Raw genomic sequence first — 21,184 nt, 5'->3', positions numbered from 1 at the left:
CTTGTAGTTCTGACAGATAAGACTGCCCATACCGATACACTCGAGTGGGGTGCGCTTCTCGAGGTAGTCCGAGTAGAAAGTTCCCGGGAGCTTGCATGAGAGCCCGAGCTTCTGGTTGCCCGGGGTGAGTAGAGCCCAGGCATCTCCCTGCCCGGCTGCTGAAGAAGATGACCTCGATTATAGTGCATAGACACTGTTCGGGTCTTGTGGAGAACCCTGGTCACCCTGGTCGGGCTGGAGAATCCTGGTCGGGCTGGAGAACTCTGGTCACCTTGGTCGGGCTGGAGAACCCTGGTCAAATTTTACCCATGCTCTACTCTTCCCAGCAATTTGGAATTTGACTCGTGTAAGTTCTCTTTCCGCTCGAGTCCAAGAATGACCCGAGCCCTTTCCAGGGTATCAATATATATAGGTCTATTATTGCTAATCATCCTACTGTTAGAGCTAAACCAGGAAAATATTAGGCTTTAAAGAAACAAAGTTCATTTCTCTAATACCAATTGATGGAAGACCACCGCTGAAATCATATTAGTACAGTAAATATATTGGTCAATAGATAGTAGGAACACTATTTGAAAAATATGCGGGAGAATGCACATTTCTACTAGAAATGCGAATAAAACATATTATATTGTAAATGGACTGATCAAATGATTAGAATAAACAAAATAAATTATAACTTTCAAAAAAAAAATTATAATGTACATAAAACCCAATTTTTGTGAAATCCCGAAATTGTTAAAGACTTACATAAAAAAAATATATATTAACTTTTCATGTTTTCAAATCTTGAACATACTTATTATTGCGTAACTGTAAAATGGGTCTCTATAGCAACTAATTCGTATCCGTCCTCGTTTTACGAAAATGATTAATCCAAGTTGCTATATAAGTCCATTGTAGTCCATTATAAACTCATTTTAAATCTTTAATTTTTAAGATGTGGGACAAGAGGTATCACATATATATACTTTCTTATGAGAATTTATCAGCAATTTCAAGATTTAATAAGAGAAATATATGTCATCATCTTTTAAATATTTTGGGAATGATGAATATCAGTGCAAAACATTTTGAATATTGCATACACTAGTTTATTGAAAATAAATAGATTTATAGTTGCTTATGGTAGTTGAAAGAGTGTTCGCAACTTCTAAGAAAAGTGATTATCGATTTTTCTTCACAAATTTAATATGACAACATTTATAATATTTTTTTAGAGTTTGCAAACACTCTTTCGATACCCTCACAATCATAAACTTTTGAAATTAAATAGTAATATTCATTTTTTTTAAAGACGCGCAGACTCGGTCTTGCACTGATCTAAGGATATAATGATTTTTTCATTGGCTCGTTTTCCGAGTGAATCCAGATATGAATATGGTCGATACACACTTAAAATCAATTCTCGTTTAGTTTCATCTCTCTTTCGCATTTAAAATAATGACATTTATATTACACTCCAAATGTTTCACCATTATATAATGGAATTCGGCCCGCCTTTTCATGGGCTCGTTTCTTGAGTGAATCCAGATATGATTATAGTCGATACACACTTAAAATTGATTCTCGTTTAGTTTCATTTATCTTTCGTATTTAAAATAATGACATTTATATAATATATAAATGTTTGATCGTTATGTAATGGATTTTGGACCGTTGATTATGTATAAAAATATTTATTAATATGGTCGTATAATCTGATCCAAAAATAATCACAGAGTATTTATAATTTCTACTGCTGCTTTTTACCTTCCATATAGCCTCTCTTTCCTTACCGTCGCTCTGTCACACACTCCCATTCTAGCGTCAGAGCGAGAGAAAAGGGGTTACCCAAAAACCCTTTAAAATACATAGAACAGTATTTTTTTACAAAAATAATTAATAATTGTTTTGGGCATAGATCTTAAACTTCTGACATCTGGGCTTTATTTTTCCTTAAATTTTCTTACTTCACATCGAAGATAATCGAGAAATTATTTTGCTTTACAACTTCAGGCTGGTTCTTGCGCCGTTTATTTTTTTTTTTCAGCTTTACCTCTGTTTTCTTTATTAAATGTGATGGATTGTGATTGAAAATTTTATCTGGGAATGTTAGATGATGAGCTTAATTATTGGATTGATTGATAGGAAGAGGAATCTTGATTATTTGTTTACTTGTTGATTTTGCCGTTTGGACTTCTTGGATAGTTTGGCTCTTGTGCAGTCGTAGATTGATGACTCAGTTCATGATTATTCTTTTGCCATAAGTGTTTTAGCCTGTTATTATGTCCGATTAATTTGATTGATTTTTCTTGGTGATTTTTTTTTCTGGTTATGTATTATCTTGTTTGCGATTTTTGGCAGAGCTATAAGTCCTGATTCGGTTTGTTTCAGCCACTATGATTTCTTGTTAGCAAGTTTATATCTATCAATGTTTTATATATATGGGTTTGTTGGTGTTTTAAATTATATGTGATATGTTTTCGTTTGCTTATTTTAGTTTGTGTTTATTATTTTTTGTTTTCTTGGATATGTGTTAGGTAATAATGGCGAAGAAGGTTAAGAAGAAACCAAGAACCGTTCATAAAGAGAAGCGTGTCCCCGCACCTTCTTCTAAAATACATCCCGATCAATGCAAGCGTGTCCCTGCACCTTCTCCCAAAATAAAACCCGAACAATGCGGTATCAATGCTGAAGCTCCTGACAATGATGGAGTTGCAGTTGTTAAAGAAAGAGGAGTATGTTCTCATATTGATAGAGGGATTGATTTGGACAAACTTTCTGCCAAACTCGATCCATCAGGGCATTTCACATGTGAAGATTGTAGAGGAAGTGCCTTGGATAGACGAGCAAGTAAAGGAAAAAACAAACCAGGGAAAAAAGGAGGAATTAATTCAAAATCACAGTCGAAAGCAATTTGGATTTGTTTGGGATGTGGGCATTTCTCTTGCGGAGGCATTGGATTACCAACCACGCCTCACAGCCATGCTGTTCGGCATGCAAAACAGAATCATCATCCGTTGGCCATACATTTTGAAAATCTTCAACTGTTATGGTGTTTCCCTTGCGGTAAATTAGTTACTTTTGGAAAGCAGGAAGACATGGATGATCGCAAGAATGTCATACAGGAGGTTACTAAAATGCTGAAAGCTCAACCAAGTGAAGGGTCTGCTATAAACGTGGAGGATGTCTGGTTTGGAAGTGGGAGTGAAACTAGTGCAATGAAATCGGACTACTCTGTATCCAACATGGCAGATGAAAGAGTTGGCTATTCAGTAAAAGGTTTAATTAATTTGGGAAATACCTGTTTCTTTAATTCGATAATGCAGAATTTATTAGCAATAAATCAGTTGCGGGATTACCTATTTAAGTTTGATGAGTCTGTTGGTCCACTTAGTGCTTCTCTGAGAAAGCTTTTCTTGGAAACGAGGGCTGAAGCTGGTTTAAAAGGTGTGATAAATCCAAAATCTTTATTTGGTAGTCTATGTAGCAAGGCTCCTCAGTTTAGGGGATATCAGCAACATGATAGCCATGAGTTACTTAGATGTTTGCTTGATGGTTTGCGTACTGAAGAGATGAGTGCTAGTAAGCAAGTCAAATCTTCGTTGGCTGATGGGACAACTTCTATAGAAAAGCCGACATTTGTAGATGCCATCTTTGGCGGACAGCTTTCAAGCACTGTTAGTTGTTTGGAATGTGGGCACTCTTCAACAATTTACGAACCCTTTTTGGACCTCTCATTGCCAATTCCTACTAAGCAACCTTCACCCAAGCGGGCACAACCTGTCACCCGGGGCAAGAAGATCAAACCGCCTCCAAAGCAAGGTGGGAGGACTCGCTCCAAAGTTAACAGAGATGCACCTATTCTTCCAGCAGAAAGTGTTTCTGATCAATCAACTTTTGTTGACTCTTTCAGTGAAGTGCATCCTAGATTACAGCCTGCAGAGCTTCCAGGTGATTCTGCATTGTCAATGTCCATTGATTTAAATACTACTGCTCTTGATATGGGTTTAGCACAGCAATATCTTTCAGATGGTCAAGAAGCAAAAAACCATCCCAAAATTAATAATGTTGGAGAGCAGTCAGTCTCATTGGATGTTTTGACATGGTTGGATTACCTTGAGCCAAATCAAGTGTCAAATGACTGTGATGGTGCCTCAGAAACTTTTGAAATGTCAGCAGACCAGGGCTCTGCAGATAATAATGTCTTTCAGAATCATGTCTCATTACCCAATACTTTAGACTCTAGGATTGGGAGTAATTTGGAATGTGAATGTGCTGTTTCGACAATGCCCTTGGATAGTTCCTGTCAGTTTGATCCTCTTGAACAAGGTATATCAACCCGCCAACAAGATGCATCTTCACAATATGTGGTGAAGCGAAATGAAATTTCTCAATCTGATGAGAAGCTCTCTGCTGACCATTCTTTGACCAAGGAAGTGGTCCAGCTCAATGCTGTAATAGGTCATAGCTCAGAATTATGCAGTCAAGTCTGTTTTAATGATTCAACTATTGATGTGTGCTCTTCTGGCGGGGACAATGAAAACCCATCACAGGTTAAGGAATCTGAAGTTATTTTGCTTCCTTACAAAGATGTTTCAACTAGCTTTGAGTTATTGGGAGAAGAAATTGAGATATCGTCAGAAGTGGTCGGTGATGCACAAGGTTCTCAAGAATTTGATGGCTTTGGAGACTTATTCAATGAACCTGAAGTTACCTTGGAGCTTGGGCCCTCATATCGTGCTTGTGAGGCAACTGATGCTGTTAAGAATGGAGTAGTGGGAAATAGTAGTGATTCTGATCCTGGTGAGGTTGATAATTCTGATGCTCCCGTGTCGGTTGAGAGTTGTTTGGCCTTTTTTACAAAGCCTGAGCATCTTTTCAAGGATGAGCATGCTTGGCAATGTGATAATTGCGCAAAAGTTTTGCAACAAGGAACAAGGAGGAAATTGCGAAAGCTTAAAGCCAAAATAGTGCCAAATGGTAGTGATGATATCAATCCAAATGGTCCATTGAAGTGCTGCGACAATAATCTCCATGAAGTTGAGATCAATGGGATATTGGAAAAAGATGGATTTGATGGTTCTGATGGCGGGTTGTTGCCTCACAATCAGGAGACGCGTGATATGGGCAATAGCATGCGTAGCAACCATCAGGAAACCAAGATGAATATGATAGCTTGTCAATCAGAAAACCACGTGTCCATGATGCCAAATTTGTGTCATGGTCTGTCAGAAAGTTCGAGTTTAAATAGTCAAATTCTTGATTCATGCTGTGGTAAACGTGATGCTGATAGTGTTGGGCTTACTGAAACTGATTTATTGCCTGGAAAATGTGAATCAGAAGTGAGTGAGGGGGAGGAGGTGGACTCGAAGAGTTTGAAAGTAAAGAGGGACGCGACTAAGAGTGTACTAATCAACAAGGCTCCTTCTGTGTTGACAGTCCATTTAAAGAGATTCAGCCAAGATTCTCGAGGTCGCTTGAGTAAATTAAACGGGCATGTGAATTTCAGAGAGACAATTGATCTTAATCCATATCTGAATCCCAGGTATATTTTTCTTCGACTTGTATAATTTGGTGAACTATGGTATTAGAGATATTTGATGTTATTTAACCATTTTGGTGGCATTGGGCAAACTCTGGTTGCGAAAGTTGAACCTTTTAATTGTCAATCATCAGAAGGCTAGATTACTGCGAGAGTTTGAATCTAACCACGCAGACATTTTTTTGTTATTTTTGTGTGGTTTTCAACCCCCACAATGCGAGTCATCATTACTCAATACCATGAATGTGAACTTGATGCGTTACTCAATACCATGAATGTGAACTCGATGCAATTTATGTTACCATATATATTTGAAGATGAAGGCACCATGTACCTGGACTCGTATTGAAATTAAGATATTTATATGTTTTTTGTATTTTTTCGCATTGATTGTCCCAAAAAATATTGTTTGAGATTTCTTTTGAATTGCACAGTGCTCTTCAAAAATTAATTTGCTATCGAACTAGCTACGCATTTATCTGATTTTTTTCTTCTCAATACTGGTTTGAAGTTTATGGATGTGAAAAGTAGTAATATCTTACTTTCAGGCATGAACACCATTATTTCATGACTTATGACTCAAAGATAATTGGTTCATGAAGGAGATTATAAAACGGGTTCTAACACCATTGTACTGTTTCAGTTAACCTGGAAACATAAAAAAGAACCTCAATTTGTTTCGATAAAAAATTTCTCATGCAACATGAATGTTTGTGAAATTTGTTTGAGTTGATTGTGTATTGTGGGGACTGAGGAGAAATTCTTATGGTATAAAACATGCAAATTTCAAAATACTTTCGTATTCATATTGTGCTTTCTGTGTTGAATTCAATTAAATTACATTTTCATTTGTGTTCCCTATGTTTAATTCACTTGATCACATGTATGGTTACTTGATTGTCAACCAAATTATCAATTATAGACACATGCGAAGAGGTATATCGTGAAACTGATTAAGCAAGTGTATTGTATGTAGAATACATTCCCGAAGTCAATTCACACACATGTCAAATTGATATTATTTTTTGTACCTTGTTATTATTCGATGTTACGCCTATCTTGTTGAGAAATTCCTTACATTCTACGACCTCAGAATCTTGCCTTCATGATAGAATTTGTCATGTGCCGGCCTTCAAGTGGCTGATACTGTTACATTTCTTTGCATAAAATTTCGACGATCTCTTCTTGTGCTCTTCAAATTATATCTGTAGGTGCACCAATGGAGAAAAGCACACTTACCGTCTCCTTGGAGCAGTCGAGCACAGTGGAAGTATGAGGAGTGGCCATTATGTGGCATACGTGAGAGGAGGCCAAGGAGATAGCACCATTTGGTATTATGCCAGTGATACTCACGTTCGTCAAGTTTCATTGGAAGAAGTTCTTAGCTGCGACGCCTACATTTTGTTCTATGAAGGAACTTGAGAATACTCGTGTTTTGTTGTATTGTTTGTCATGGTTTCCGCGTAGCGCCCTTTGGGAGGGAAAACCCTCCAGCTTTCATCAGCTCAACTATACTTTTTATAGTCACAGAACGTCCCTATTGCCATTTTTCGGGTGCGACAAGCTACTCTCCAAGCATCTGGGAAAACGAAGAGGTTTTCGAGCTGGGCTTCGAAATTATTACAATATGATCTGGCTTGTTGGTGTTCTATATTGAGAGACTGAGAGACCTGAGCGAGTATACAATCATATATATGATTGATTACTCAATAGTTAGCACACATTTTTTTAGGCACAATCAGCTCATAAACATGTTCTTTTAAAGTGTTGAAAACAATAAAACTGTAACCTTCTCCCTTTTCCATTTATTATTATTTATGTTGGCACAATTTCTGCAGTTTTCAGTTCATTTTTCTTTGGGAGAGACTTCGTAACTTTGATTCGATATGTTTTTCTCGTATATAAAATTTTCAATTATGTGTATATCAAATTTTTACAATTTTAGTTGTTTTTTCATGTAAGTGACAAAGATATAATATGTGGAAAATGCATAAGTCTGTAACAAAAAAATTTAAAGATAACATACTGAACTGAAATTCGATAATATATAAAACCAAAATCAAGAAAAATAAACATATGTAACCAAATTTGCAGTGTCCCTTGATAATTATCCAATAATTTTAAATAAAATTGGGAAATCTAGTTTTCAACATTTTTAATCAGATTTAAACTGAAATAAAAGAATTAAACTACATTTTCACTTAGAGATCTAATTGCTTTGGAGATTATTTTAATTAACATATTAATCATAATAAAAATTAGAAAGATGATGTTATTATTGATGATTCTATAATAATATTATTATTATTTCTACAAATACTGTTATTATTATTAGTGTAGTATTTCACACGTGCGATATAAATATTATATTTCGTATATAATATTATTAAAATTTAAGATATTTAATCAAGGTTGATTGTGATATTTAAATAATTTTGTGTGTATTTTGGATGATTGATTTTGTAAGTAATATATTTTGGTAATTGTTCTTGAATAACTTAAATCGAGACCAATAATCAATGCTGACTTGAGATATTATATATTTAAATCGATGTATTTAATCAAGGATGTATTTCGAAATATTTATGTTACAGTCATATCCTACTTAATTCATTCAATTTTGTTTTGGGAATATTATTTTGTGCTTTCAAGACAATTAATCAATGGTAAAAATTTGTGAGAGACGGTCCTACGGATCGTATTTGTGAGACGGATATCTTATTTGGGTCACCATGAAAAAGTATTACTTTTTATGCTAAGAGTATTACTTTTTATTGTGAATATGGGTATGGTTGACCCGTCTCACAGATTATGACCCGTGAGACGGCCTCATATGAGACTAGCTCTTAATCAATGATGATTTTAGGAACATTTATTAACTGTTTGGTATATTTTCCAAAAAATATATATATTTTAAATGATGATTTCAGCTCTATTTTTAGAAGAGTAGATCTCATGTGAGACCGTCTCACGGATCTCAATCTGTGAGACGGGTCAACCATATCCATATTCAGCATAAAAAGTAATACTCTTAGCATAAAAAATAATATTTTTTTATAGATTATTCAAATAAAGATCTGTTTCACAAAATACGACCCCGTGAGACGTCTCACACAAGTTTTTGCCATTTTAGAATAAAATTTTGGAGAAAAATGTAATATTTTTATATTTGATCGACTTTTCTGCCCATATATTCCAAAATCAGAATTCAGAAAACCAACACACAATTTTTTTGGGGGAAAGTAAAACCCAATTAAGCTTCCATACGATCGGGGAGACACGTTTTGCCCGAGTCCCCACACGTGTTATTGTTTAGCTTGTCCTCGTTTTCTTACCGTAACCATCAGTGTTCTTTCATTCGCCATGACGAGGAATTAAACGGAAGCAGAAAATACAGTGAGTGCAAGATTAACAATCAATTCTCATTCCGTGTTCGTTGTTTGGATCAACCCAGAAATAGATATCTGTATAGAAAGGGAATTCTGGACAGATCTGTGGGCTTAGAGAAAATTTTAGTTCTTTGGTTGATTTGCACAAAAGTGAGGAAGGAGACGAGGGTGAGAAAAGATGAATATATTTAGGCTAGCAGGAGACTTGACCCATCTGGCAAGTGTCCTTGTTTTGCTTCTCAAGATTCACACTATCAAATCTTGTGCTGGTATGCTTGTTATTAACTCTTATTTTACTTATTTGTCATGCCTAGATCCAAAAAAGATTTGATTTTTATTGATTTAAGACCAGTTTAAGACCCTTTATCTTCTTAATTCCGCGACTTTGATGTAGAGATAGGAATGCATCTATGTGTTCGGCTGTGAGATGAATGTGTTTGGCTGTGAGATGTAGAATCTTGAATAGTGGTATCCAAGATTGATGCTTTTGATTTCCAACTTGGTAATGGTGGTTATTAGAATGATTTATGTGATCTGTTTTGCATTGTGCCCATGTGAGGAAAATGTGTTTTTGGTGGTGATTCATTGAGGTTGGTTTTTGAGATTTTGTTCGTGTGCTTACTCTAAATGAGTTCATAATTTCCTGGTTGTAGGCAATGGTGTAGGTCAAAAATGTTAAATGGGTTTTATATTAACGAGTTTCTGGGCAAGTGCTAGAGATTAAGGATTGGCTTTATTTGGGAACCTCAAGTTAATATTTGATAGGTTCTTTATGATGGTGTAGAATAACTTGTGTATGAAGGGATGAATGATCAATCAGTCATTTACTCTGTATATTTGCTGAGTTTGTTCAAGTGAGTTTAATGTTCTCTAAAATAAACAGCTTTAGGTTGCATTTGGAACGGAACATGCAATATCTTGGTGGTTATTGAATTTCGTCGTGAAGCATATAGGCTTCACGAGTGCAATTTTAGACTGTCTTAGAAGTTCGAGAGAGCCTCTACTGTGTGTTTCTGTTGATAACTGACCAGTGGAACGGTGTGACTTGGGAAAAGATTATTATGGTGTTAGTTGAATATGGAAGATACTCACACTATAGATTAGATTAAGGTATATATATTGAAATTTTTTGGTAAGTGTGGTTGAAAAAAACTTTATGATTATGGAATTACTCTTGCGTTGTACTAAAGGACTACTGATCAATATATTTTTTCTTCGGCATATTTATTAATTAAGTGCTTTTGAAGCCTAAAGAAACAGGCAACTGAGTAATCTCCCACTTCCTTGACAGATTAGCAGACATAAATGGCTATAACAAATCCTTTTGTGGTTAAGATGGCAGCGCCAATTTACTTGTGCAGTGGCCAAATAATCTCATAAATCCCCCAATTCTAACAGATATATCATAATGTACATCTTCTCCTGCGGTGAAATAAGTTATATTCCTTTAATATAATTTTCTTTTATGCTTTTTTTCCTTGATTAGAAAATATTGTTTTCGCTTGTTTCATTTTATTTTGATTATTGTCTCAGCCCCATCAAAATATCCTGGTTTTCTGTTCATTTTGGTTGACGTTGGCCTCATTATGCAGGTATTTCTCTGAAGACCCAAGAGCTCTATGCTGTTGTGTTTGCCACTCGCTACTTGGATCTATTTATAACATATATTTCTCTGTATAATACACTCATGAAATTAATATTTCTTGGAAGCTCTTTTTCTATTGTCTGGTACATAAGGAAGCACAAGATTGTCCGCCGATCCTACGACAAAGACCAGGACACATTTCGCCACTATTTTCTTGTGCTGCCATGTTTTGTCTTAGCTTTACTCATACATGAGAAGTTTACCTTCAGAGAGGTACTCTTTTAACTTTTTTCTTACTGCTGCTACATATCTTGATTTTATCTAAGTTATGGTGTCAGAACATTTTCATATACAGGTATTGTGGGCATTTTCCTTGTTCTTGGAAGCTGTTGCCATTCTTCCTCAGCTGGTTTTGCTGCAGAGGACCAGAAATATTGACAACTTGACTGGGCAATACGTTTTTCTTCTCGGGTAATTTTCTTATTTCATATTATAAATCGTATGAACTAGATATTTTTTTTCATTTTGAGTTTGATAGGAATTCTGTTTTACTTTAGAAATTTGTCTTGGTTCGAGTTGGGTCTTGTGGTGCTTTTTCCGCTCCTACTATGTCCAGTTCTTAGTTATTGATTCATGTTTCTGCTTGCCGCGTGTATGGATGTGTGTGCTTTATCCATTAAAGTTTTTGTTTTTCCATTTTTATTCGATAAGATGTTTAGTGAGTTTATGAGTTATCTTAATGTCAAAGCATCCATTATTGCTTCTTGAAATTCAACATCCTGAGCGTAAGTAGTGTAGGAACCATGAAATCACGTTTAAATAAACAAAGGACTGACTACCTCATTAGATCTTATAAGTGCCAGGAAGAAGCAAGGATGGACTCAGTGATTTCTTTTTGTTGGGCGAGATTGGTACCAGAGGAGATTCAAATGGATTTTGGAGGGGCAGAGACATGCATTACCAGAAAAATCACATAATCTCTATTACAAAATATGTTATAGAAATTGGTTCTCTGTCATTTAGTTTACAAGATGATTAGATTTTTTTTTAAAAAAACACAAACTAAAAATCCTACCTTTTCAAGTTAAAGTTTTAAGGAGGATTGATTTACGAAGCACCCTACCTCCCCGATCTGCAACATTTCAAATTCTCCCCTCAAATTCAAATCTTTCAATCCAAACGCAACTTTAGATGATGAGAAAAAATTATTGTTGCAGTAGCCATCGTTGACTTTTCTTGGAATTTTACTTGTCAATATGCTATTTAGGCAATGAAGACTGTAGTAATGTTTATAGGTCAGCTAAAACTCCTCAAATCTTGCTCTCTTCTTGCAGTGCTTACCGGGCTCTATACATTTTGAACTGGATTTATCGTTACTTCACCGAGCCACACTTTGTCCACTGGATAAGTATGTCACTCTACTCTCTTTAAATCTATACACACTCTCACCTGCACCATGTTTGGTCAGTTTGGATGATATTAAACCTACACACACCTGCAGTGTTTGGGACGATGTTTCTTCAGAGGCCTGCCACATAGTTCTACTCATATGTTTGCTTTGCGTTGAAAATCTTGTACTAACCCCAAGTATTGTTCACTGGTTCTCTTCCGCAGCCTGGATTTCAGGTCTTGTTCAGACTTTGCTGTACGCCGATTTCTTTTACTATTACTTCCAAAGGTAAGCTTTTTTAGTTCACCGCGTATTTTATCTCACATTTCATTTCCTCACTCGATCTTTGTTCCCATTTCACCGTTTCAGCATGAAGAACAACGTAAAACTCCAACTACCCGCATGAGTTCTTGTGATACACCATATTGGGGATGGTCTAGAATTTTTGAAACAAATGGATGACCGATGCACCTATATTTAGTTACTTGTCTGACTTGATTATTACTTTCGAGCGTTTCAAGAATTTGAAACATACTTGACAATCTCACTTATTGGGATTAATTTCCTAGTTATCATATGAATCCCCTGCGAAAGCAAATTTTCTTGGTTAATGTTGTAATGTTGTGTAAAGGGATTGGAGTCTTGAGTATCCGATTAGAAAAGCTCTATGGATCACTAATACTTGACGTTGAAATGAGTGCAGCCGTGCAGCGGTGGAGACGGCGTGAAATGAAGCATTATTACACAGCATTGCTTTAGTTTGAAATCTTTCGTGAAAATTGCATTAGCATCTCCTTGAAAATCTACAAGGGCAAGAAAACCCGTGTAACAATGTCCTGATTCTGATCTGCCTAGGCGTCTAGACCAGGACCTCGGAATCCGTTAACGTCCATCGATCCAATCCGATCTGATCCATTTAAGTCCGAGTCAGGTTTGGAACTCTGCCAACTTGGCCGACGACCATCTCCTAAACGGCTATCACATGACCAATATTGAACGTAAACTACGGGAAGCAAAAAAAATTAAAATATGCTGGCATATATTCTCCATGCACTTGCAAAAATTCTACGTAGAATGTGAAGGCAATTCAAGTAACAAAAAAGCATGCTAGATTTGACTCAAACATAGCAGTCTGATAGAGAAAGCAGCCGAATTGGTTAAATATAGATAATTATTAATTAATTATATGATATTTGATATTTCAAGCAATACCTAATTTATTTATATTTTGCGTTTTGAATTGGCATAAGTAGGATAACAATTAAACAGAGTTTTAGTCTTTTAACTTATAATTGTTGTTTACCAAAAATTTTAATAAAGAATTTATGTTATCATCAATTTTACTTGATGAACTCGGTTCAGGCAATACATCTATCATATATCAAATATTTTACTACAAAATTCACATCTCATAAAGTATTATTTGCTGAATTGTTATAATATGGAAAAAATATTTGGTAAAAAAAATTTATCAATTGATGAAAAATAACTGCATGACTAAATTGATAACATCATACATAATTAGCTAAAAATCACATATTATCAGCATGAGAACAAAAATGAATTGCCCTAAAAAAGCACCCTGAAATTCTGAATTAATCATATCAAATCATTACGAATAAGGTCACATGCCTCTCGGAGTAAGCACACACACTATTATCCACTCACCGTGCACGTTTATATGAACATCACATTCACTAATTGGATATAATGAAACATAGAAAAATTGCATGTCTAACAGGTAATGTCACCTCATCGGTGCTGACAGAAGTATGTACGGTGGATGTATAACACATCAAACTTTATATATATAATGTAAACCAAAATTCTCGTTATATTCCATTCCTCCAAACAAAAAAATAAGCTAAAAATTAAACAATTTGAACCAAATCACTGTACTGAGAACTACAAGATAAAACTGCAGTCTAAAATATTCATTACAATTATAATTGTCAATATAATTCTGGAAATTTGGACAAAAAAATAACACGGCGCTTCATTAAAAAAATAAGCACCATTCAAAAAGTAAGTAGAATCCATCTACAGAAACTTACAATTTATTGTGCTGTTTCAGATCATGTATCAATGTATTCTGGAGAAACGATGTTTCTCAAAAGCTCCTTCAAATTCGCTAAGATGTGTCGTGGCCCTAAGCTCTTCACGCCGATGAAATTTAGAAGTTGTTCTAAATCCTGCAACCATGTAATTTTATAACTGATCTGAAAATTGCTGAAATTTTAATCTTGGCTAAATTAGTTGACCAAATTGTAAAGTAAGTTTTCATGATATACAGATGTTAAGCTATCTTATTATAAGTCATTCAACGATTCAAGATTGAAATGCACCTTGTTTAGCAAAAACACGGCATAAGCTGCTCTTGTTGAATCTTGACCTTCGAGAAAAAGAGGAAATTCCATTGGCTTTGAGCTTGTCGAAATTGTTGGATCCAAAGTTGAACTAGATGCTGAATGCTCAATTGAAGGAGCATAATCTTGTATATATGATCGAGAACCTCCTAATCGAAATGGATATCGTAAAGGAACGTGCAGGTAAGAAGCTATGAGTGAGACAACCTGCATAGAAAGGGACCATTAAGATCAATAAATTAGAAATAAGTGTACATGCATATTGCCAAATGAAAGTGATATCAGATAAGTTACATCAACACCCCTGAAGTTTGAACCACACGGATAAACACCCGTTATCCTAAATTGGTGTTAAAAAGACATTAAAGATTCCTAGGAACATATCATGTGATAGCACTTATTAATATTTTGAATGTAAAACAGCAACCAAGAAAACTAGAATAACAAATATATTAGTTATTAATTTCATGCCCCCGCAAAAGAGATGACACATACATGAGCGACATATCCCAAAGCAGTTGAAGATCGTTGAACCTCCTTCTTATCGGTGAAAAAACTCAGCTTCGTAAAAGGGATCATGGTAAGATGCAGACCCAAGATGGTCAACGAGGCCTGGTTAATAGGTTTTGATCCAGCGCAAACACCTGAAATTGGCAACAAAAAAACAATGAGTATTCAGCGAAAGGATATGAATCATTAATTGGTAGAAATAAAAACAATGAGTAATTAGCATAAAACTTGCAGAAGGGAAGGCCTATCAAAGGCAGACACAAATACTTAATACAAACAGGGAGAACATATATTGAATCACAAAATTATGTAAGTGCATCGACAAGGTTATTGAAAGTACATAAAGTTTGGAATCACGTTATGTATAAACAAAAAGTTTAAAAAGACTACAAACAGCTATAAGTCAAAGCCTTTGGCTTGCACACATGAAAACATCAATAAGTAAATCGAGAGAGAGAATTTAAAGATAAACTAAATTATTTTTTTCTATAAACTTGACAGATTTAGCATGATTGGTCAAGGACTAGTTAGAAGCACTTGACTTCTCTAAAGATTACGCATATTCAACATCTGAAAGTAGTCCAATAAAAATTTCATCAGCAGACTATGGCAGAAAAAATAAAGAGACCGAACAGATCATGTCAAGCAATATTCTTAGAGAACTGCACAATACTCTCAAGGGATATGTTTCAGGTGTCTGAGAGTGAAGTAAAACTTCAAAGAGTTATGTCAAGTTTGCGTTGTGCCGTGCTCAACACACGTACAGCATGGTGAAGAAATTAGAGTAACAAAACCCAGATCACAGTTCATGCCAGATAATTAACGCGATATTCGTGCCAAGTGTCCCAACCGAAATGTTCATGGATCAGAAAGTCGCCAGTGCAAAGATTGAGTTTTGTACAGGATTCCTGGCAAGAGAGTAGTCGTTTAGGGTTTCGCGCCCTCTAAGTAGGGAAACCAAAAACATCCCTCAGACATCCATCTTCCAAACACTTATTGACCTTGAAGTTGAGCAGTATTGCATTCTAATCAGCACCAAAAATTGCTGCTAAACGGCAGTTAAAAAATCATATGAAAAGAAACAACAGTCTCCCTCCTATACAAGTGTGACTATTATGCCAATCAATCACTTAAAGTCTTTAAGTAAAATAATATTCAAAAGTCAATCTATTCAACAGAGGCATCTAGCAGTGAATAAACACAAGTGTTAACAAAGTAGAAACAATTTACTGAATAACCCAAAGAACCTTGCAATACAACACAATGCATTAACACTTGCATCTGACATAAGACAGATTTCAAGCGTTTGCATGATAGTAACCAAAGGCATGCGCCTTGTTTGCACCATAGCTTAATCAAAGGTGCGCCTTGCTCACTTAAGCCCTAGGTGTGGCTGATGTGCCTGAGAGCACACCAAGCTCCACATTTCAATCAAGCGTGCATAGGGCAAACTCTAGGCCCGTATGCACACCTATTGTAGGAAGTTTCAGTTCCCAAAAGAAACAAGTTGACCCGGGTTTCTAAAGTGAGATACTTGAAGAAAAGTAGAAATCCCTGAATCCCTCAAAAACTTATAAGGTCGAAACGCAATTAGTCTCTATAAAGTCCTACAGGGGGGTCCAGTCCTTCTCTTCTTCCCATCTTTTAAAGGAGAAGGGCAGATAAGAGAAGGTAATGCCATGATTCAAGGCTGAGAAAAGATAAACCTAGTATAGCCTAAGAAATCTGGCATATGTGCACAGGATAAGATAATGAAATTTTTGTACGTCAGATACTTTCTGAGCTTAAACAATACTGAGGCAACAAATAACAACTTCTTAATATGTTCAATGTGTATGGAAGCTTTCCATATAGGGCAGAGAATAATAAGTTTAGATAATTTGCACAATAACACACTCCCAACATAATTTAAACAGTTCAACCAACATCTATTATGCAGATTGAGTAACCAGTTGCATATGTCCCTCTTTATACTTAACATTTCCAAAGTCGAAGCATGAATAACTATACACTTCTAACTGAATGTGTCGTATTATAGATAGCATCTTATCTGTCTAAACAAAAAGAGGAGCATAACACATTAAAAAACATCCGATGGAAGATCCATTACCTGACTTAATACTGCTACTAAATGATTCAAGTTCTTGCTCGGGAACTTTTCCAATCACCACCTTTACTGGATATAGAAAAGAAACCTGAGACACCAGAAACTGTTGCCTCACTCTCAATAACCTCTGCAATTTTTTCAGATGATCATAACCTTTTTCTCCAGCAAGTGACTTACTTGAATCCTGCGACAAAATGAAAAAAAAAAAATTACAGGTGCACAGAAATCAATTCCAAATCAACCTAAAATAATCCAATCCATAAAAAAATTAGAAAATTTAATGTAATATACTGGGAAATGAAAAATACAAAATGATTTGCAACAACATACAGCACACTTAAATTCTAAGACAGATGTTACTTGAAAATTTGAACAATTTCACAAAGCTGTTTTTAAGATAACTACCTTATCTGTATAAATGAATGCAGTGCAAGAGAGGATTATTATCATTCAAAATTAAGTGTCTCATAAACTCCATCACAGAATTATATATGAAATAAAGGAATGTATAAGAAACACCACAAACCAATACCATATTCACCAAAAAGATATAAACGACGAAGCCAGTGTGTGAGGATCAAATGCCAATTCATTTCAGCAGAAAAAACTAGCAAAAGCAATCTGAATAAGTAACCTACCATTCTATCGAAATATACCTGCATGCGCCTGCTGGCTACAGAAAGCGAGGTGCCACCGGACAAAAGCGATCTAATTTTAGCACTAAGAAGTTCCTCCTGCTTTCTTACTTTCTCCTTTACAACCTTTGAATCCATTGACATGTTCCCCATCACCAACTTACGACATTCCAATCTATCACGCATCTGATCAAGCTCATCTGACTGGTTTAATGACTCAGCTTCTACCTGCGTTGAGAACCCACCAATGAATGAAGAAAGGAATGAAAGAAAATACAAGAAATGGTAAATAATAAAATAAGTACGGCACATAGGTCATTTACTTAAACCAGGTACAAATATAAAAGCAGATCCAAATGAAAAGTACCATACTACTTAAAACCAAGTAAAAATTTAAAAATCGATCAGCATAAAAATTACAATAAAAAAAAAACATTGTAATATTATCCACCAATGTATTCTACATATAGGGTTCCAAACTTCCGATCTGAAAATACAGCAACAATGTAAGCTAGTTTTCTACTTTCTACAAATAAATGATTCTGAAAGAGTATCAATAAATAGGAGAATGAGAATTTACTACTAATAAATGCATGCAAAGTTTTTGGTATTGAGTTTGTTGATGCGTTACCAATTAAAAATGAGATAACAAAGAAAATCAAATGTTTTGAAAAACAAATCAACAACATTTTTTGTATAAATGTAATTTTGATCCACTTATCCTTCCATTAGTCTCAAAGATAAAAAAAAATTCAGTGTTCTAAATGATGGTCGAGGCGGCCGCCTAGGCGGTAGGCGGCCTCGACCGCACCACCTATACATGAGACGAGTGTTTTAGGCGGCCCAAGCTATACGGCGTTGGGGAGGTGGGTCGAGGCGGCGAGCAGGCGGGCGGGTGAGGCGGACGAGGCGGCGAGAAGGCGGGCAGGCGAGGCGTACGAGGCTGCGAGCAGGCGGACAGTCAAGATTTTTAAGTTGTAGTCAACAATTTTAAAAACCTAGTCAACAATTTTAAAAACCTAGTCAAAGCCAACTAATTTTAAATATTAAAACCCTAGCACACCTCACTTTCTTTATTTTATTTTTGGTTTTCACTCTCAACTCTCAACCACCACACACAATCCGCCCGCCGACCGCCGCCGCCTACTGCCGCCAGTAGTCAGACAAATAATTAAAAAATTTAAACTTAGTTTTTTGGTAAAAATAATTATTTTACTTTGTTAACATAATAGCATTAATATGATGATGAATCTTTATTAATTGCACATTATCTAGAATCTAGATGATATTATATTTTGTACTTAAATATTATTTAATTGCACATTTTATATAAAAATGATTATATTGCATGATTATCTATAAAAAAAATTACTTAAAAAAATTCAACCGCCTAGGCGCCGCCTGGGCACTGCCGAGGTGGCTGAGGCGGTATGCGGTCACCGACCGCCCCGCCACCGCCTCCCGCCATTTACAACCTTGAAAAAATTATATCGTGTTCAACTTTCTAAAAAAAAAAAGAAGAAGCAATTCAAATTACTTGAGGCACAGTTAATAAGGCCCACAAGGAGTGTGCTTAGAATCAAGGCGAGGCTTAGTTCATATGCCTACACTCAAGTCAAGGCACAACCCTCAATAAAGCGCACCCCTTATATAATATATATATATATATATATGCATGTATATGAATGTAAATATATATTTCAGGAGCTTTTCTTCAAAATGTGTAGATTTTAGTACATGAACACCTCGTGTGCCTCACTTCCATAAGGCGAGTACTTGGTCATAATTTGTGCATAGGCCATGAGTCTTACTGCACCTTACACCCCTTTAGTAACTACAGCTGTGTAGTTTTCATGTTAAGAACTAAAACTAATATAGCATTAAGTTGATGTATGTGCCAATAAAGACAAGAAGGATGACGTTTATAAAAGTGTTGGTTTGACGAATAATCAAGTCATATCCACAAAACCCACAGATCCTATGGTAGGGACGTAGGGTACCCCCTTTAGTATCTAAAAAATGCCATTATGATAAACATCGAGCTGAACAACAATCATAGACAGCATAAAAGTAGCATCTTCCATGAACAACATGAAGTAATTGAAAATAAATATTTTCAACAGGTCGAGCAAATAATGTGAATGTTCGATTTCTTTACCATTGGGCATTGAGAGATGTGCGGCTGGAGCCTACTTATAATTTTGACAAAATAACATATGCTAAACACAGTGGCAATAGCTGTAATTATAAAGAAAACACCTTCTTCCTTTCCATCTATACACCTGAGCAATTGAGGGAATCTAGAACATTTATTCCTTCCGTAGTAAACATGTTAGCAAAGCCTTTCCAGTATATAAACTATGTGATATAATCACGAGCGTGATGCACTGAAAATTTTGATAGATCTACCATTGATTAAAAACATCTATTGTCCTAATTCCGAATGGAGTTTTATTGACTGATTTCATATTTCTCAAGGAATAACCTTACTCTAAATGACTAGCTGCACCCTGCTCTAATACAGAAAATATCTAGATTCATGAGCATAGTTATTAAAGGGGCAACTAATTACTTCTATTTCATTTCCAATATCCAAAAAAAATGTAAACATAATGATCCAAATTCATCTAACTTTTCTATCCCCCCTCTTCTCGAGTATAAGAAACCAAGTCAAACAGAAAACTAAAATGGGAGAGAGAAATGTTTTATGGCGCCAGACCATTAACAACTTAAGAGGAATAACAAATAAATAGGGCCTTAAGTTCTTGCATTGTTATTATTTCATTTTAAGCATTAAACTGGATACAGCCCACATCTATTCTTCTAAAGGTGAACATATTTACAAGTAAATAGATAATTAACGCAAAATCAACAAATCTAAACGAAAATGAATGAAAAGTACTCACTTGTATGAAAGAATTCAGCTTCTGTTCAAGCGCATTCTTCTTCTTCCTCGCTTCTTCAAGAGCGGAGGTTAAACTGCAGAGACGAGCAAGCTCCTGTTCATAATCCTCCCAATCTATAACCTTTGCACGCTGATCCACCTTTACTTCGCGCTTCTCTTCTAGTACCTTCACGATCGGCTTCGTCGATTCCATTCACAACCCGCGATCAAAGAATCTCTCGCAGTGAAAACAAATTGTTTTTTCAAATTACCATTCGAGAAGTTCTTCACCATCATACTCCGAAAATTTGGGGACAGAATTAGGGTTTATATTTTGCGAATTTTGACCTCATCTGAACTGTATGGCGGGTTTTCAAGAAATGAATGATCGATGGTGAAACCAAGAACGGGATTCATGTTGCGTACCTGTGATGACGTCATGGAGTGGAGTTAGGGCGTGTTTGGTGCACATACCAGGTTCGAATTAAGAAATAATTCAAATATTTTGTTTGAGTTGGTCACTTGGTCTCATGTGAGACCGTCTCACGGATACTAATCTGTGAGACCGGTTAACCCTACCCATATTTACAATAAAAAGTAATATTCTTAGCATAAAAAATTATGAGTGAGTCATGTGAGACCGTCTCACGGATACTAATATGTGAGACGAGTCAACCCTACTCATATTAACAATAAAAAGTAATACTCTTAGCCTAAAAACTTTTACTTTTTCATGGATGGCCCAAATAAGAGATCCGTCTCACAAATTCGACCCGTGAGACTGTCTCACA

The 21,184-nt window shown here is 35.7% G+C and overlaps 3 protein-coding genes across 4 annotated transcripts; 2 read left to right on the top strand and 1 right to left on the bottom strand.

Moving 5' to 3' along the window:
- Window positions 1-1,767: 1,767 nt before the first annotated feature.
- On the top strand, window positions 1,768-7,389 carry LOC140827784 (ubiquitin carboxyl-terminal hydrolase 2-like). 2 transcript variants are annotated; one of them, XM_073190616.1, is made up of 3 exons: window positions 1,768-1,998; window positions 2,523-5,530; window positions 6,739-7,389. In XM_073190616.1, the coding sequence occupies exons 2-3, from the start codon at window positions 2,529-2,531 to the stop codon at window positions 6,947-6,949; spliced, it is 3,213 nt and encodes a 1,070-aa protein (XP_073046717.1). In that variant the 5' UTR covers window positions 1,768-1,998; window positions 2,523-2,528; the 3' UTR covers window positions 6,950-7,389. The 2 variants fall into 2 exon arrangements, with proteins under 2 accessions (XP_073046717.1, XP_073046718.1); XM_073190617.1 differs by having other exon boundaries at window positions 1,768-3,936; window positions 4,015-5,530.
- A 1,372-nt stretch (window positions 7,390-8,761) lies between these two features.
- Window positions 8,762-12,612, top strand: LOC140827783 (ER lumen protein-retaining receptor-like). Its single transcript, XM_073190615.1, has 6 exons — window positions 8,762-9,185; window positions 10,509-10,774; window positions 10,857-10,972; window positions 11,836-11,909; window positions 12,116-12,179; window positions 12,261-12,612. The coding sequence occupies exons 1-6, from the start codon at window positions 9,095-9,097 to the stop codon at window positions 12,295-12,297; spliced, it is 648 nt and encodes a 215-aa protein (XP_073046716.1). The 5' UTR covers window positions 8,762-9,094; the 3' UTR covers window positions 12,298-12,612.
- Window positions 12,613-13,707: 1,095 nt separating this feature from the next.
- On the bottom strand, window positions 13,708-20,794 carry LOC140827782 (vacuolar protein sorting 38-like). Its single transcript, XM_073190614.1, has 6 exons — window positions 20,416-20,794; window positions 17,531-17,737; window positions 16,878-17,058; window positions 14,753-14,901; window positions 14,237-14,464; window positions 13,708-14,083 (listed from the first exon to the last, which is right to left on the bottom strand). Exons 1-6 carry the CDS (start codon window positions 20,605-20,607, stop codon window positions 13,967-13,969), a joined length of 1,074 nt encoding a protein of 357 aa, XP_073046715.1. The 5' UTR covers window positions 20,608-20,794; the 3' UTR covers window positions 13,708-13,966.
- Window positions 20,795-21,184: the final 390 nt, after the last annotated feature.

Source organism: Primulina eburnea, chromosome 3, assembly GCF_022965805.1.
Source record: "Primulina eburnea isolate SZY01 chromosome 3, ASM2296580v1, whole genome shotgun sequence".
NCBI classification, from domain to species: Eukaryota; Viridiplantae; Streptophyta; class Magnoliopsida; order Lamiales; family Gesneriaceae; genus Primulina; species Primulina eburnea.
This window is presented reverse-complemented; position numbering and strand designations above follow the sequence as displayed.